The sequence below is a fragment of the Capricornis sumatraensis genome, chromosome 9 (assembly GCF_032405125.1).
Source record: "Capricornis sumatraensis isolate serow.1 chromosome 9, serow.2, whole genome shotgun sequence".
In the NCBI taxonomy this organism is placed as follows: Eukaryota; Metazoa; Chordata; class Mammalia; order Artiodactyla; family Bovidae; genus Capricornis; species Capricornis sumatraensis.
Genome location: NC_091077.1, coordinates 49,805,395 through 49,822,397, shown reverse-complemented (window position 1 = coordinate 49,822,397; position 17,003 = coordinate 49,805,395). Strand labels below are relative to the sequence as shown.

Here is a 17,003-nt window from a genome sequence, read left to right as displayed (position 1 = left end):
GACAAGCACATTTCAGAAAACTTTCAACTACCCAAAAAAACAGCCCTGGGCTTTTGCTGGTTTTAGTAATAATCTGTGCTGTATGGAAAAAAGTATCACAGCCAGGCTGTGTAAAATCAACAAATATGACATCTGTACGTGACAGAAAAGACAACTTTTAGACACTGAAGAAAGCTCCAGAACTTTATTCAAATAAAAGTTATTAAGCAAAGTTATAAGGCAGAAAAACTATATCATTATGACAGATTTTCCTGTTATACATGTGTTGATGACTTTAAATAAATTTAAAATTTAAGTCAAACACAAGTTGCTTCCCACTGCCCCTTAAAACTGGAACCTTCACGGGAAGAAAAGAAGAGATTTCTTTTTGTTCTTAGTAATAAATTAATGACCTACTCTCATAGTAGTCTATACCTGTTGTGGAGGTGAAACAAGTGAGAAGAACTGTGAAACAGGAAGCTTTTAAGTCTAAGTAATGACCCCACAACCTGAGTAGCAGGTCATAAAGTTGAAGCTCAAAACCTCCATCACTTGCTACATGGTTTTAGGTCTAGCTACCACCTGAGATTTCTTCTTTTAAAATGGTTAAGCTATCTGTACTCTCAAAAAAAATCCAAAGTAATAATAAAATCAACTTTTCTAAACTTGTCATATAGGAAGAGAGAAGTCCCAATTGCACATCACATAAATATCAGAACCACACAAGAAGTTTTTAACAATCATTTCCAAACCCACAGAAGTAATGATGATGGAACAGAGGTTAAGCTTCTAACTTTCCAATTTCCAGGAAAGGGTCTTTTGACAGTCTTATTAGGAGGAATAAGATAGCTTACCCAAAAGTGAAGCACACATGGGTGACAGAAAAGTTCCAAACTGGACTATGATGATGACTGCACAGTTACGTAAAATTAGTAAAAACAACTGAATTGTACACTTTAAATGGGTAAATTTTATGGTCTATAAATTATACCTCAATCATGTATTAGTATCTATAAGCAACTGCCAGAAGTAAATATAAATGGAAATTTTTGGTGATAGAAGGTAATCTAAACCCAGGCCTCAAAGAACTCCCACATGTGAATACCAGAAATGTGAACCCACCAAATTCAGCTGGTAAAGAATCCGCCTGCAATGAGGGAGACCTGGGTTCAATCCCTGGGTTGGGAAGATCTCCTGAAGAAGGGAAATGCGACCCACTGCAGTATTCTTGTCTGCAGAATTCCACAGAATGTATAGTCTACCGAGTGGGAAGAGTCAGACATGACTGAACAACTTTTACTTTCACTTTCATACAAGGAAATAGGGATCTTGGGCAAAAGTAAGCAAAAGAACGGTGTAATCAGATCCATGACTGCAAATAATCAAATGATCAAAAGTGGAGTATTAAAAAATGTTTTTTTACATTAACAAATAACAAAGTATACAAAATATAGAAAAGGAAAAACACACTCAAAAATAACTAGGCAGATTTGAGAAGAAAAAGAAAATAGAAAATAATGACTACCATTTCTAGAAATTTAAAATAATACTGACAAGACACTGCTGAAAAGAGAATTATTAATCTGGAACGTCAAACTGAAGAAATCATTCAGGAAAGCCAAGACATTTTCATGACACAGAATTCATAAATTAAGAGACATGCAAGATAAATTCAGACTGTCTACTATTTAACTGTGAGGATTTCAGGAGGGAATACAGGGAGAATGGGGAAGAGGCCATACTCAAAGAGGTAGGTGATGATGAAACAATTTTCAGATTTGGGAAGACAGATTCTAAGCAGAGTAAATAAAGAAGAAATCTACACTCTGATACACTGAAGTAAAGCTTTAGAACAAAGCCAAGATGATTTTAAAAACAGCCAGAAAGTAAAAACAAATTATCTACAAAGAAAGCTCAGTGAGACTGCCTGTTGCTTTCTGAACAGCAACAATGGAAGCCAGAGACAGGGTAATAATATCTTCAAATCCCTGAAGAGGCCAGTGGAGCAGAAATCCTCCTAGGATTATACGTCCAATAAACTACTGTACTTTTTCAAGAATTAAGGCAAAATAAAAAATTAAGACAAAATGAAACCAAAAACAATCTCAGAGCACTTATTCCAGACAGATCTTTCCTGCCTCAACTAAAGGCGTTTCATACAAAGATGCTTCAGGGAAAAGGAAACAATCCCGTAAGGTTTAATGTCCAAGAAGAAATGAAAAGCAATGAAAATAGGGTATCGAGTAAAATTTATGCAAAGTTGAAATAAGTTATTAAAGAAACACCAATGGTGTCTAACTCATGGGGTTAAAAATTAGAGAAATGAAATACTGTACAAGAATATTTAAGTCAGAGAATAACTACAGTTAAAGCATTCTAAGATTCTCATATTGTTTCAGAAGGAGAAAAAGATACTGACTAACCTCAACCTCTGAGTTAAACATACATGCTTAAAAATATCTAGAGTTGCTACTAGTAAAACACAGTGTATGATTTCCAAACAAGAAGAGGGGGTGAAAAAATAGGAAGAAGTGGGAGGACTCAACCAATCCAAAAGAGAAAAATAAGAGTCAGAAATAGAGGAGGGATGAAAGCAGTGGGTTAAAAGGAAAGAGAATAAAAATGCAGTGATAAGAATGAATCCACATGTCATGCCACACTTCAGTGAACAAAACTCCGTAATGAACAACAGCAACAACAAAAAACCCTGCGAACCTGAGTAACAATAACTAAACTTATGCTATTTACAGGACACATTTAAAGCACAAAGAAACAGAAGGGTTGAACATTATTTTTAAAAAGAAAGCAAGCTACACTGGGGTGATCAGGAGAAAGCACTGAACTCACAGTTCCTTAGTTACCCTAATATTTTCATAGGGAGGCTGAAGGACAAGTGCTGGGTTAGCCCCTCAACAAAGAACAGATGGCTGGACTCAACTTGGCGTCAATTGAATGTTATGACCTTGCCTTTTTAGAGGGAATGTACAAGGAGGGGGAAAAATGCATGGTACCTGCCACTACATTTATTACTAAAATATTGAGGGCCCTATCTATTAACTCATTCACTGTCCCTTATGTGAAAGTGCCACATTAGGATTTTTTTTTTTTTGCATTTTTCCAATAGACTTATTTCCCATGAAAGTGGGTATACTTCCTCCATTCTAAAGACAAAAACTAGACAACCAATTGTGTTTCTTCCTTTCCTCCATGCTACCAGGAAGTGCAATGCCACAACGAAACACAAGCATGGCAATTATACACTTCTCATCTGCATCATGATTTTCAACATCTGCCTTATATTATGTTTTTGTTCAAAATGAGCCATACCAAATCAAATTTTAAGTAGAGGCAGGATATAAATATAAGGATCTCCAGTAACAGGATTAGAAACTGTGAATTTACTAAAACATCATAAACTATTTTAGACAGTTTTGTTATTTGATACTTTTAAAAAGCTTTTCATGTATAGATAACCACTCAGATGAAACTGTCATCATTTCCATTTACGTGTTACTATATGGACCACTTGAACAAGTTCCCTATTTCTGTCTAATCTCCTGAATAATCAGTCAGTAAAGCTAGGAATGGTGCTTGTCTAAACACTAGTCCATCAACAGGATTACACTCTTTTCTGAAGCAGAGCGCTTCCTTAATCGTTCCTACAAAGGCTCTAAGAGAAAAGATTCTCAATGCTTCTTAAGAACAAAATGCATCCATCACCTTCACCTGACCGTCCCAAAATTTGAGTAGGTGGTTAAATTGAGCCAAAAAAGCTTGTTTCGGGTTAAGGTGTTAAAATAGTACATGCAAGACACTTTTGTCTTACACACCCCATTATCTGAAATTGCACACCCTTGAAAATGTGAGAAAATCAAGTTCAATATGCTTAGGAAGTTCTTCCTAATTTCAAGGTCAGCATTCTCCCCCAAGAATACTTCACTGCTTTCATGCAAACATCTTACAGTACTAGAAAATTGAAGCTTCATTTGATTTGCCATTTGCAAGAATTTCAGCCTACAGTATTGTACAGAGATACTGAGAAAATATCCAAGATATCACAGGTAGATTGTATAAGATCATTGTTTAATTCAAATGCTCCTTACAGAGGCTTCGTCAAGGTTACTTTCCTGCGTATTTTCAGTACACCTTAGAAAAAAAGTTACAATGCAGATCACTCAATTTGCAGTTAAAATACACATTTCAAGCCAATAAACCCATACCCTATGAAGTCCCAGAAAATGGGAAATACTTGGACCTGGGGTGGGGGGTGGGGTGCACTGGGGGAGTGGCATAGCAAATAATGATAATCCAGTTCAAAATTGTACCAATTATACTTACTTTTTGGCTCTTAATTCACAAGACAATGAATGAAATACTATCTTATTATAGCAAGTTCATTATAATAAGAAGCCTGTTTTAATACAATGTCTGGGACTGAGGGGAAAGGGATACTAAATGATAAGTTTTTATAGGCAAGATTTCATGAACTGTATTTTTCCTATTTCACTCTCAATTTGTGAAACTGAAAAAGGACCCACAAGACAGCAAAATTAAAAAAGGAAAACTGATTCCTCTTTAGTTATTATGCTGCTCACAGCAAAGGACGTAGGCAAAGAATGAGGCAATTAAAAATGATACATGGATGTTGCACTAATGACAAAAAGGTTAATATTTCTGACAGAAAACAAAATTTTCACCTCAATACACTAAACTGACAAGCAACATAAAGAAATCATTAACTTGATATGGGAGAAAATCAGGTAGAAAAGGTGTTACTGTTATTATGAAACATAGCTATGCCCTTTCATAAACAGATGAAAGGCAAGCCCTCAGTGCTATGTTCCAGAACAGAAGAAAACAGTGGCGAGAAGGGTCACCAGCTCATTAATACTGACCCTTAGCTCCTGCTCCCCTACTCACTGGCCTTGAGACACACAACCTCTATGTACCCTTCACCATGTGTGGAGCTAACAGATCCCACTGACAACTGTAGTGAGGCGTCAGAGGTCTTAGTCAGACCCTGAGAAAATAAGAGCAGTCACACAGCAAACACTGTTATTAGCTTTTTCCAGTAAAATCACAGTCATTTAATAAAGATCTGGTAGGCAGCAGGCACCACACAACCTTCCAACACTATGCCCACACAGAGGGGCTGGAGAAATTCACTTCTGCTCCTAAAATCTTAACAGTCAGTATATGATTTTTATTCTTCAAACTAATCTCACACTGGATCATTGAAAAAGCAAGAGAGTTCCAGAAAAACATCTATTTCTGCTTTACTTACTATGCCAAAGCCTTTGACTGTGTGGATCACAATAAACTGGAAAATTCTGAAAGAGATGGAAATACCAGACTACCTGACCTGCCTCTTGAGAAACCTGTATGCAGGTCAGGAAGCAACAGTTAGAACTGGACATAGAACAACAGACTGGTTCCAAATAGGAAAAGGAGTACGTCAAGGCTGTATATTGTCACCCTGCTTATTTAACTTCTATGCAGAGTACATCATGAGAAACGCTGGGCTGGAAGAAGCACAAGCTGGAATCAAGATTGCTGGGAGAAATATCAATAACCTCCAATGTGCATGCAGATGACACCACCCTTATGGCAGAAAGTGAAGAGGAGCTAAAAAGCCTCTTGATGAAAGTGAAAGAGGACAGTGGAAAAGTTGGCTTAAAGCTCAACATTCAGAAAACGAAGATCATGGCATCTGGTCCCATCACTTCATGGGAAATAGACGGGGAAACAGTGGAAACAGTGTCAGACTTTATTTTGGGGGGGCTCCAGAATCACTGCAGATGGTGATTGCAGCCATGAAATTAAAAGACACTTATTTCTTGGAAGAAAAGTTATGACCAACGTGGATAGCATATTCAAAAGCAGAGACATTACTTTGCCTACAAAGGTCCATCTAATCAAGGCTGTGGTTTTTCTAGTGGTCATGTATGGATGTGAGAGTTGGACTGTGAAGAAAGCTGGGCGCCAAAGAATGGATGCTTTTGAACTGTGGTGTTGGAGAAGACTCTTGAGAGTCCCTTGGACTGCAAGGAGATCCAACCAATCCATTCTGAAGGAGATCAGCCCTGGGTGTTCTTTGGAAGGAATGATGCTAAAGCTGAAACTCCAGTACTTTGGCCATATCATGCAAAGAGTTGATTCACTGGAAAAGACTCTGATGCTGGGAGGGATTGGGGGCAGGAGGAGAAGGGGATGACAGAGGATGAGATGGCTGGATGACATCACCGACTCGATGACGTGAGTCTGAGTGAACTCTGGGAGTTGGTGATGGACAGGGAGGCCTGGCGTGCTGCAATTCATGGGGTCGCAAAGAGTCGGACAGGACTGAGCGACTGAACTGAACTGAATCTCATATTTTCAAAATGTGGTGTACAGAGAAGGTACCATAAAAGGTTCCCATTTCTCAGTGAATGCTATCCCTAATACTACTCAGAAACCATGAATACACATTCATAGCAACTTTACATGACATCCCAAATTAAGGCATAACCTTTTTACATTATTTTATTGGGGGGACAAAAATTAAGGAATCTGTAACTGACTGAGCAGTAAACTATATACAAAGAATTGTACAATCAACACAATGATTTCTAGTGGCAATCTGAAAGGTTCTATCCTATGCCTTGTCTCAGACAGTATTTTATAACCATCAGATTAGATAAAAGGAGAAAAGATATGCTTATTTTTAAAAAAAGAAACGACAAGTTTGGAAGGTGTTGTCAATAATACTAACAGTAAAGCCAGCATCAGTCCTGACAGATAGAACACTAGAGTGAATCTAAGAAGTTTATTCTGGATGACTGTCAAAACAGAGAGTCAAAAAAAACTCAACTGCCCCCACAATGACCAGAACTGAGAAGATGGACCTGAGCAGCAGCACCTCTGAAGGCAAACCCTGGAGCTGGCTAACTGTGAGGTCACTGCCCAATGGCAGCTTTGGCAGTCTGACTCCATCCATCCACCCACCTGTGGAGCAAGTGTTTGACAAGGGCTGGCACTTTAGTAGAGAGCATTCAGAGAAGAGGCAGAATGAAGAGAGCCTCTCAAAGGCCTGAGGAAATCATCCAGACTAGTGCTGTCCAACAGAAATACAATGTGAGCCACATTAAGAGGTGAGATTAGAAAAAATAATATTTAAACTCAAAATAATACATTTTAACATGTAATCAATTAAAAAGTTAATGATATCTTTTAAGTACATTCTTTTTCCATGTCATATCTTTGAAATCAGGTATATATTTTACACTTATAGCTCCTTTCAATTCACTTGTGCGCAACAATAAAAAGATGGACAGTGTAGTTCCAGAGAAGACGACTGCGGCCCCCCATTCCTACAACCAGAGAGTCCACCAGTGGAATGTGATGCCTCTGGAAAAAGGGAGTCTCCCACTGCTGAAGGAGTCTAAGAAAGGTTAAGTGTCAATGCATGGGTATTAAACAGAAAGGGATTTACACACCAGAGGGACCATCAATACTTCTATGAGAAAGGACCTCTTACTTCACAGAGAAGAGATGAACTCAAGCAGAAAACTAGGCTCCATAAGGGCAAACATCCAGCGAAAAGTAAAACAATGCAAGGAACACCAGGTAAGACAACTGGTAAATCACCAGGTAATTGGCCACAAACAGGATCAGCATAAAGCTGCAGCACACAAATCTGCCCTGTCTCACTTATTCTATGTGGTGTTTATGGCTGGGTAGCAAGCTAGCTGAAAACCATATACTCCATGTACCTTCAAGATGGGGGGGGGTGTTGTGTGTGTACAAACACACACGGTGTGGTCTTTGCACTGGATTACTTCTGAATTCTTAGGAGATTTTAGGACTGTCTTTGCTACTCATCACTTATGCTAATGAGACAACTCGAGGTGAGCCACTACATATGTTAGACTAATGAGACAACTCAGGAAGAGGAGGCCAATGTCAACCATGCGATTAGAGGACTGAGGCTTGCAGGAAAAACCTAGATATAGGGGAGGAAGGGATTCTATCAATCACACCTACAAAATAAAATCTCAATAAAATGTTTGGACACTGAAACTCAGTGGAGCTTCCCGGCTGAACCATCGATGTGCCAGGAGGGTGATCCATTGAGAGAAAACAGGAAACACTGTCTCTGAGGCTTTCCCATCCTTCACCCTCTGTGTCTCTCCATCTGGACGGTCCTGATTTGCATCCTTTACGTTAAAATGGGAGTCATAAGGACAACACTCTCCTGGGTTTTATGAGCTGTTCTATCAAATTATTGAACCTGAAGTGGGCCAAAGGAATCCTCCAAATTTGTAGCTGGCTGATCCGAAGATTGGGTGGACAGGGGACCCCCAAACTTGCAACTGGCATTTGTAATGAGGGCAGTCTTGTGAACAGAGAGTGAGTTGGGGGTCCGAAGTACAGGTGGGATAGGGACCCCCTAATTTGCAGCTGGTATCTACAATGAGCGCAATCTTACTGGGCTTTATGCCCTTTACCTGTGGAGTCTATCCTAATTCCAAGTAGTCAGTGGCAGAACTGTATTATTTTAGAACAAAAGAATCTGGCAGAATTCTCAGTGGCTGCAGAATCTGAGCTCTTCCTTTCCTGCCAGAGGCCTATCAACACCAGCCCTTCCCAACTTTCATTTAGCACTCTCACTTCCTCCAAACCCTCAGGAAAAAACAGCAAATGGCCCTATAACCAAAGCTGGCTGCAGACATTTATTCCACTCAAGATGGGAAATTAATAGAAAGAAAGGAAGATGGCAGGAGATTAACAAAACAATCACAATGAAGTATTTTACCTTTGCTTAAAACAAGTCTCTCACTAATTCAATGTTTCATTATAATACAAAAATACTAGTGTGGGGAGGAGAAGGCCTGTCATTGAAGAATCAAGTTACTCTTTGAATCAGGAATATGAGGCTTCTATAAGAAACACTTTAAAAATTCATTTTGTTTTTATGCATAATGCAATTATTTATCTTAGTACCTCTATTACCATAAGGTAATTTAAATGTTTGCAGAATGGTACTATAAGGCCTTTGGTTACGCCTCAAGCAATGAAAAGCCATGTGTCTTTTAATATACATATATTATTATGTGTGGGGGATGATGGGAGTGGAGGTCACTGAGAGGGGAGAGAGGTGAGAAAAAAGTCAGAAGTGAGCTGTGACAGGGAATATCAAACTCTGAACACTATTGGGCGCCTGGTTAGTACAGAATGAAATAAAAAGTATGAGCAAGGACAAAGTTCCTAGAGTAAGGTCTGCAAAACCACCAGGTCCACCTAGTACTTCTTCCTGGGCATGAGGCTGTACACTACACCAGAGAGCCCGAGTGGCACAGCCTTCATTGTAAGAGGGATGTAAGTTACTTAACCTCCCTAAGTCTCAGTTTCCTTACCTGAAAAATGAGGAATGTACACTGTATTTGCATATACTGCATCCATACATGGTACACAGTAGGTGCTCAGCAAGTGTCAGTTCTGCTGGATGGAGAGGATGAGGATTGTACAGCAAGTCCTTAAAAAGTGACCTTCCTCCAGGTGAAGAACAGACCAGGACTGCCCTGAAGGTTCAGCCTGCCACACCCTTTCAGATGCCCTTTCCCATGCCACTACAGTAGCCTTTTACCCTAGGCTGTGGGCTGGCAACATCCTTACTTCCTATCTCACGGGCACACTTTCTGAGATGCAGGCTACTTACGGGAGGTTGGCTTCCTGAAGACAATCTTTGTATATTTGGAGGTTATATCTCATGCAGTCATACAACTATGTGAAAAGATTATGCTTAATGGAGACACAAACTGCAAGCCTTTGGACCAAATGCCAGAATCATTAACTTGAATAGAAGACTGACCTACATATTTTGTAGATAATTAATTCAGTTAAGATAATGATCAATGTTCAAAGAAAACTAGATGTAAAATTAGTAACATGTTTAATGTAATAACTGATGCTTTCCTTAGACTATTTCACAGTATTAACCTGGCCTAATATCACTATAAATCCAAGTGTACAAGAAACACATTTTACATAAAAGGCTCATTTTCTGTTGTTACATAATGACCAACTTACCAAATGGTCTTTAGAGTATCTCTTCCAAATATTAGGTATTTTACATTCGGGTTACAAAATTAAATAACTTGCCATATACTTACTATGTGTCAAATTTTTGAAATATAGTAATAACTAATCAATTAAACAGTAATATAATTTCAGTAATCAAAAGGTAGGAGCAAGCCTAACTTATCTGGAAACTAAATAGGAACTTACTCTTTCTTCTTGTCACCTTAACAAACCAATACTAACATACAGATTTCTACTATTCAAACATATCTAATTAGCGGCATGTTAGGACTGTTTCTTTCTTTAGGGCCAGGAGGTGGCGGCTGCGTCGCATGGCTTGTGGGGCCTTAGTTCCCAACCAGGGATTGAACCTGTGCCGTTGGCAGTGAAGTGTAAAGTGTTAACCACTGAAAGGCCAGGGAGTTCCCAATTTCTTTAGATTTAAAAAAGGGTGATGGAGTGGAGGCTGTTCTCAGGCAAAGGGTTAAGCACTTGACACACATCATCTCTTAAATCTCAAAATAATATCTAGATAGGCATCATTAGTATATTCTCATTTTATGGATAAGAAATGGAATTCATAGGGATTCAGTAACTTGCCAAGATGCAAGCCCAGGCGATATGACTTCTAAACTCCAGCTTCTAGCCACTCTTTTCTACAGTGTCTTCTGAGATTAAGCATGTCATGATCTATCTGTATCTGCATTAACACTAAGTGGAAATGTTAAGATTCCAGGAATAGGGACTATTTTTATTTAATCAGGTACATAATTAACATAAACTTAGCAAAATGGTAGTTTGGGATAGATGTTTAAGTAATTATGAAAAAGACTTTTGTCTTACACATATTATAAATAGCATGAGTCCCTAAATTCTTCAGCTGATTCAATAATATGGTTAAAAATCACCACACTCCACCAAGTTACCCATAGTTAATAAAACGCCTAACACTTACCTCAATTAATTTGTTGGCATGTTCACGGAAAACTTGGGCATATTCTTTAACTTCTTTCTCATTTCCATTCTTCGCAGCCTCAATCAATACTAAAAGTGGAACGTTGGTTTCCAGAAATGAATCTGAAACATGGTCCATGACAGCTTTGCGGAGCTAATAATTAAATTGTAAAAATTTGATTTTGTTTCTACCAAAAAGCTAGATTGCTTTCTTCTCTTGCACTTTTAAATCTAATGGAAATTCATGACAGTTTGGCTGCACTTATATGAGAACCCCTCATGTAAGCCATGCAGTTATATAATCTGCAACACAGGAAACACAACTGCAGAGATAATAGCTTATGCTACAGTTAAAGCATTTCAGCAACAAAAGCTCAGTTTTCAAAATAAAACCCCTTTTTGTTGGGAATTACAAAACTAAAGCTTCTATCTTAAAGGAGTAATAAAAAACAAAACTAAACAGATACGAGTTCTAGGTTGAATTAACACATAGCCTCGGAATATAATTGGCCTAATTGGCTAAATAAAAATGAGAAGGGAGAGGGTGTTAGCACTTTCTGAACAAGGTTAGCACACTATGAACCTTAAAACTGAAAAGTTACCTTTATAACCATGTGTGATATTACTTTACCAAAAGGATGATGGGTAGCTGCATTCTATCTTTAATTCTGCTTTATATCAGACATGAACAATAAAATATTTCTCCACTAAGTCTGGAAATTGTTTGTATTACAATTACAACTTCTTTTTAAGTCTTAATGTTGCTTTACAAATTCAATCCTATTTTTTTTTAAAGACTAATACTCAATTTTCTCCCAAATGTTAATGAGATTCTTTAACATCAAATGAAGAGAAAGATGTCTGTACTTACAAACTCCGAAAACTCAGAGCCCCAAATAACTCTATACTCAGCATATCTGTACTAGAAACACATCTTCGCCAAGAGTCAAAATCAGAAAGGGGCAAGTCAAATACGTAATTTCAATTTCTATCTCTACTGTTTGTAAGTTAATATCACAAGTTCCTTCAAGGTATTTTCTGAGTCCCCAAGTCATTTTAAGTTAATTTTCTCACCTGAGTATCATTTTTATAGCATAATTTATTCAGTCCATTCCAGTGGGACTGTATTACTCCAGGTCCCCAAGAGATTTTAGTAGCCATTTAATAGAAGCTTATTAGCAACAAAACAGTCAAATTTCCTGTGAAAAGTCATCCTTTAATTCAAGAAAGCATATGGGTCCAGTATTTATTGGAATTTTAACCAAAATAACAAATCCAAGAACTTGGGAAAGCAATCAGCACTTCTCTCAGCTTACCTGCCTACGCAGGTCCCTGGTCTTCTTGGTCATTTTATCTATTGCAGAATTGAGTGCATCACTTCTTTCTTTACGTCCAGCCTGGAAACCAAGGAAAGAGATGCACATTGCAGTAATTTATAAGAAAATTTAATGGCAGTCAATAACTAAGTTCAAATCAATTGAAAAATCAATTTTTTAAGCCCAAGTTGGGATATACATTGGGGTGAGGAGAGCACCATGTGGCTTTGTTCATAAAACCCTAATTTTACAACTCTTAGGCTCCATATTATTTCATGATGGAAACTGAGGGAGTTTTGCCAAAACAAGAGAAGCCAAAAGGCAAGACTTTCGCTTAAAGTTCTGCTAGAAAAATTAAATGTATATTTTAATTCAAGGTTCAGCATACAACAATTTCATTAATGAACCAGTTCTCCTTGAACTGAAGGCAAGAAAAGGTAATATCTGATTTTGATGAACTCTTAAGATATGAGCAATGTCAAAATGTGAAAGACAGCATCTGGCACAAAATGTGAAACAATAAGTTTTAAAACGGAGATGTATCATGATGGATAGGAGTTAATAATGTATTTTATGCAGCTCAAATAGAAGAGTGCTTTGTAAGACTACTTCAGTTAATACTATATATCATATAGGCCAAATAAGAATGCTTTGTAAGATTACCTAATAAGTCTAGGCTAAGCTTAATGCAACTGTATTGCATAGAAAAGAACATACTGGCCACTCTGAGAGAGTATAATGCTATATAAATCAGCATTTCTTAAGAGGGCAGGGGGCTGAGTGGACATCTGCTTGGGGAACATTCTAAGCAAAACTGATGGTAGTTGAAAGAAAAGGGACAAAGGTAGTCATCCCAGGTAGAGCTGGCTAGCCATGTGCTTAGAAATACCTTCTAAGACATCAGGTTAAACTATGAAATATATTAAAAGCTTTTCCTTACAAAATGCCCAGTCAACAAATGTGGCTCATTCTGTAAAGCATGTAGTAATTACAGAAGAGATACAAATGGACAAAGGAACTTAACCCAGTGTTCCTCTAGCGATAGGTGCCCTCAAGGCATTCTGATATAGATATACCATCTACCTAAGTCAGTATAGCAGATGAAGAGCCAAGATGTAGTTATACACTTTCTGAGTGCCTTTTAACATTTGTTACTCAATTTCTCTCTTATCCCCCATCTGTTGAATGTGGACAATGATACTTGTCCCTCTGTCTCCATCTCTGGACTATTAGGAAAAAAGAGAAGGAATATTTAAGGATATAGGTTATGTAGCAAAAGAGAGGAGGAGACAAAACATTAAAAGTTGAAATACAACCAATACATTGATATGGTCCCTATCAAATCTAGTCAGGGTCACATTCCAAATCTTTTCTCTACCTGTACTGTCAATAAAATTAAGTAATTCACTGGTATTAATGGGTTTAAGAAAAAAATCTCAACAAAAACTGAGAAGGTATGAGAATTTCTTCTACCTTTAGGAATGAACTGTGATTTATTCATGGGGATCAGTCAGAAAAGAACTTGACAAGCATAATTAGTTACTGACAACCTCAAAGATCAAAATATAAGGATCTAAGGCAAAGGTGGCTAAAATTAAAAACACACACACACACACACAAAAACTCATAATTAATGCTTAAATCAGGAAAATCTCAGCACATTTCTTAGAAACTCAAGCACTCACTTAGAAGTAAACCTAGTACAATCTGTCATTATACCTAGCTATGTTTTGGGTGGGGGGGTGTTTCTAACAGATCATTTATTTCAGAAAACATGTTATCTGAAACTCAAAGGTTGAGTTCAATGACCTCATGAGCACCTAATTACTTGCAACCATTGAATGTCAGAAATGTCCTCAATTTGGGTAGAAGGATTTACTTAGAAAGTTATATAAAAGCAAATTGTTAAACTTGACTTTTGAGGGAATTACATTCACACAGCAAAATTCACTTTAAGATGCAACACACAACACGAATCTGTTAATCCTTTGTCATACTATCCTAAAAATTAATTTGTCTTTCTTGTTACTTTAGGAAATAGAGACTTATGCCTCATTCATTGGGGTGGAGCGCGCCGCAGTTCAGAAGCAGTTATTTACTGACGTTTTTAGGTTATGCTAGATAGATCATCTTTTAAATCAAAGCATCCTTTTAAAAAGAAAAAAAAAAAACAAAGAACCAGTCCAAACAGCAAGTTTATAGTTACAATCATTTAAAATATAATAGAGGTGAGTACACACATTTACAAACTTAAGCCTGATGAACCTGTAAAATAACATCTTCTCTTTGAGATTAAAGCTGTTATGATCTTTTGTTTCTAGTTTTGGCTAGACCAAAGTAAAGTTGCCCAGTGAATTTAAGTAAATTCTTGGCTCCCACCTAACTGAGAGACTATCCCAGTAAGTAGAGAGACCACCTAGGCTCACTCAGTTTTGGTATGTATGCCCCTGCTAAGCAGTGACAAAGGCATTCTAAGAAAAAGATAAGCCATGTTTGGGTTTCAACATAAATCTCCTCAACAAGTAAATATCAGATGAAAGGCAAAGGTTATTAGCTGTGACTGCCTCTAAGCAACTCGGTTTTGGTTGAGACTGTAAAAGGGCTTTCAAAACCCATTTTCAAGAGAAGCATGAGGAAGCCACATCACCTTCCTCCTGCTTCTATTTATTTCAGTTCAGTTCAGTTCAGTTCAGTTGCTCAATCGTGTCCAACTCTTTGCGACCCCATGAATCGCAGCACACCAGGCCTCCCTGTTCACCACCAACTCACAGAGTTCACTCAGACTCATGTCCATTGAGTCAGTGATGCCATCCAGCCATCTCATCCTCGGTCGTCCCCTTCTCCTCCTGCCCCCAATCCCTCCCAGCATCAGAATCTTTCCCAATGAGTCAACTCTTCGCATGAGGTGGCCAAAGTACTAGAGTTTCAGCTTTAGCATCATTCCTTCCAAAGAAATCCCAGGGTTGATCTCCTTCAGAATGGACTGATTGGATCTCCTTGCAGTCCAAGGGACTCTCAAGAGTCTTCTCCAACACCACAGTTCAAAAGCATCCATTCTTCAAGCTCAGCCTTCTTCACAGTCCTACTCTCACATCCGTACATGACCACTGGAAAAACCACAGCCTTGACTAGATGGACCTTAGTCGGCAAAGTAATGTCTCTGCTTTTGAATATGCTATCCACGTTGGTCATAACTTTTCTTCCAAGGAGTCAGCGTCTTTTAATTTCATGGCTGCAATCACCATCTGCAGTGATTTTGGAGCCCCCAAAAATAAAGTCTGACACTGTTTCCACTGTTTCCCCATCTATTTCCCATGAAGTGATGGGACCGGATGCCATGATCTTCGTTTTCTGAATGTTGAGCTTTAAGTCAACTTTTTCACTCTCCTCTTTCACTTTCATCAAGAGGCTTTTTAGCTCCTCTTCACTTTCTGCCATAAGGGTGGTGTCATCTGCATATCTGAGGTGATTGATATTTTCTCCTAGCAATCTTGATTCCAGCTTGTGTTTCTTCCAGTCCAGCGTTTCTCATGATGTACTCTGCATATAAGTTAAATAAGCAGGGTGACAATATACAGCCTTGAAGTACTCCTTTTCCTATTTGGAACCAGTCTGTTGTTCCGTGTCCAGTTCTAACTGCTGCTTCCTGACCTGCATACAGGTTTTTCAAGAGGCAAGTCAGGTGGTCTGGTATTCCCATCTCTTTCAGAATTTTCCACAGTTCATTGTGATCCACACAGTCAAAGGCTTTGGCATAGCCAATAAAGCAGAAATTATTTAGTGAGTACTTTGCATCCACGGGAGCAGGCAGGACTAGTGGTAATTCTTTCTCAGAAGGTTTCTAATCTGAGATAAAATAATTCAGAGCAACTCCTAATTCAGCAAGACCCTGTATTGTGCTAGGTCTGACAGGAATTCTGAATGACATTAACAGTGGGTCAGAGCAGTACGTAAAAGTCATACAGGAAGTTACATTTAAGTTTGGCACTGATTTTTTTTTTAAGTATTAAGAACTAGAATTTCCTGGTGGATTTTTCCCATTTTGGTGGTGACTTCTGAGTGAACAAACTTTTTTTCTTCCAAAGAACTGTCTCCTGCCTCAGAAACAATAAGCATTCTCTTCAAACAAATCTACAACTCTCAACCATTCAAGATGATACTGAAATAGGAAACAGAACAGGCTCTATCTTGAAAGCAGGACTCCATCTTGGGCTGGACTATGGACTTTGAGCTATATGCCCAGTATCTATCAAAAGACTAACCAACTGGAAAACCAGGCCCCAGGAAGGAAGATCCCCAGGGCTCTCCATCACCTAAAAGAATACCCTAATTATATGTGTAACCGAATAGAATCATACATTCTATTATGCTTATTGGGGTATAACCACAAGCCTATCGATAATTGTCCACTGTTAACTACCTAGGCTTAAGGCATGAATCATGGCTTAACTTTGATTGTATCTTTCTTTTTCCTTTGTTCAGACTAGTTTCAGGGAACCGTATACACTTGGGGTATATAGTGAGTGTTAGTCGCTCAGTTGTGCCCGACTCTTTGCGACCCCATGGACTGCAGCCACCAGGCTCCTCTGTCCATGAGATTTTTCAGGCAAGGATACTGGAGTGGGTTGCCATTTCCTTCTCCAGGGGATCTTCCCAACCCAGAGATCGAACCCAGGTCTCCCGAATTGCAGGCAG

General features: G+C 38.4%; 1 protein-coding gene across 1 annotated transcript in view; it reads right to left on the bottom strand.

The window, feature by feature from the left end:
• CTNNA1 (catenin alpha 1) overlaps window positions 1-17,003 on the bottom strand; it is a 174,219-nt gene that overhangs the window by 37,404 nt on the left and 119,812 nt on the right. Inside the window, exons 8-9 of the mRNA XM_068980319.1 lie at window positions 12,309-12,389; window positions 10,994-11,146 (exon numbers count right to left, since the gene is read on the bottom strand). Of these exons, the coding sequence (XP_068836420.1) occupies window positions 10,994-11,146; window positions 12,309-12,389 (234 nt within the window). The remainder of the gene's footprint in view (window positions 1-10,993; window positions 11,147-12,308; window positions 12,390-17,003) is intronic.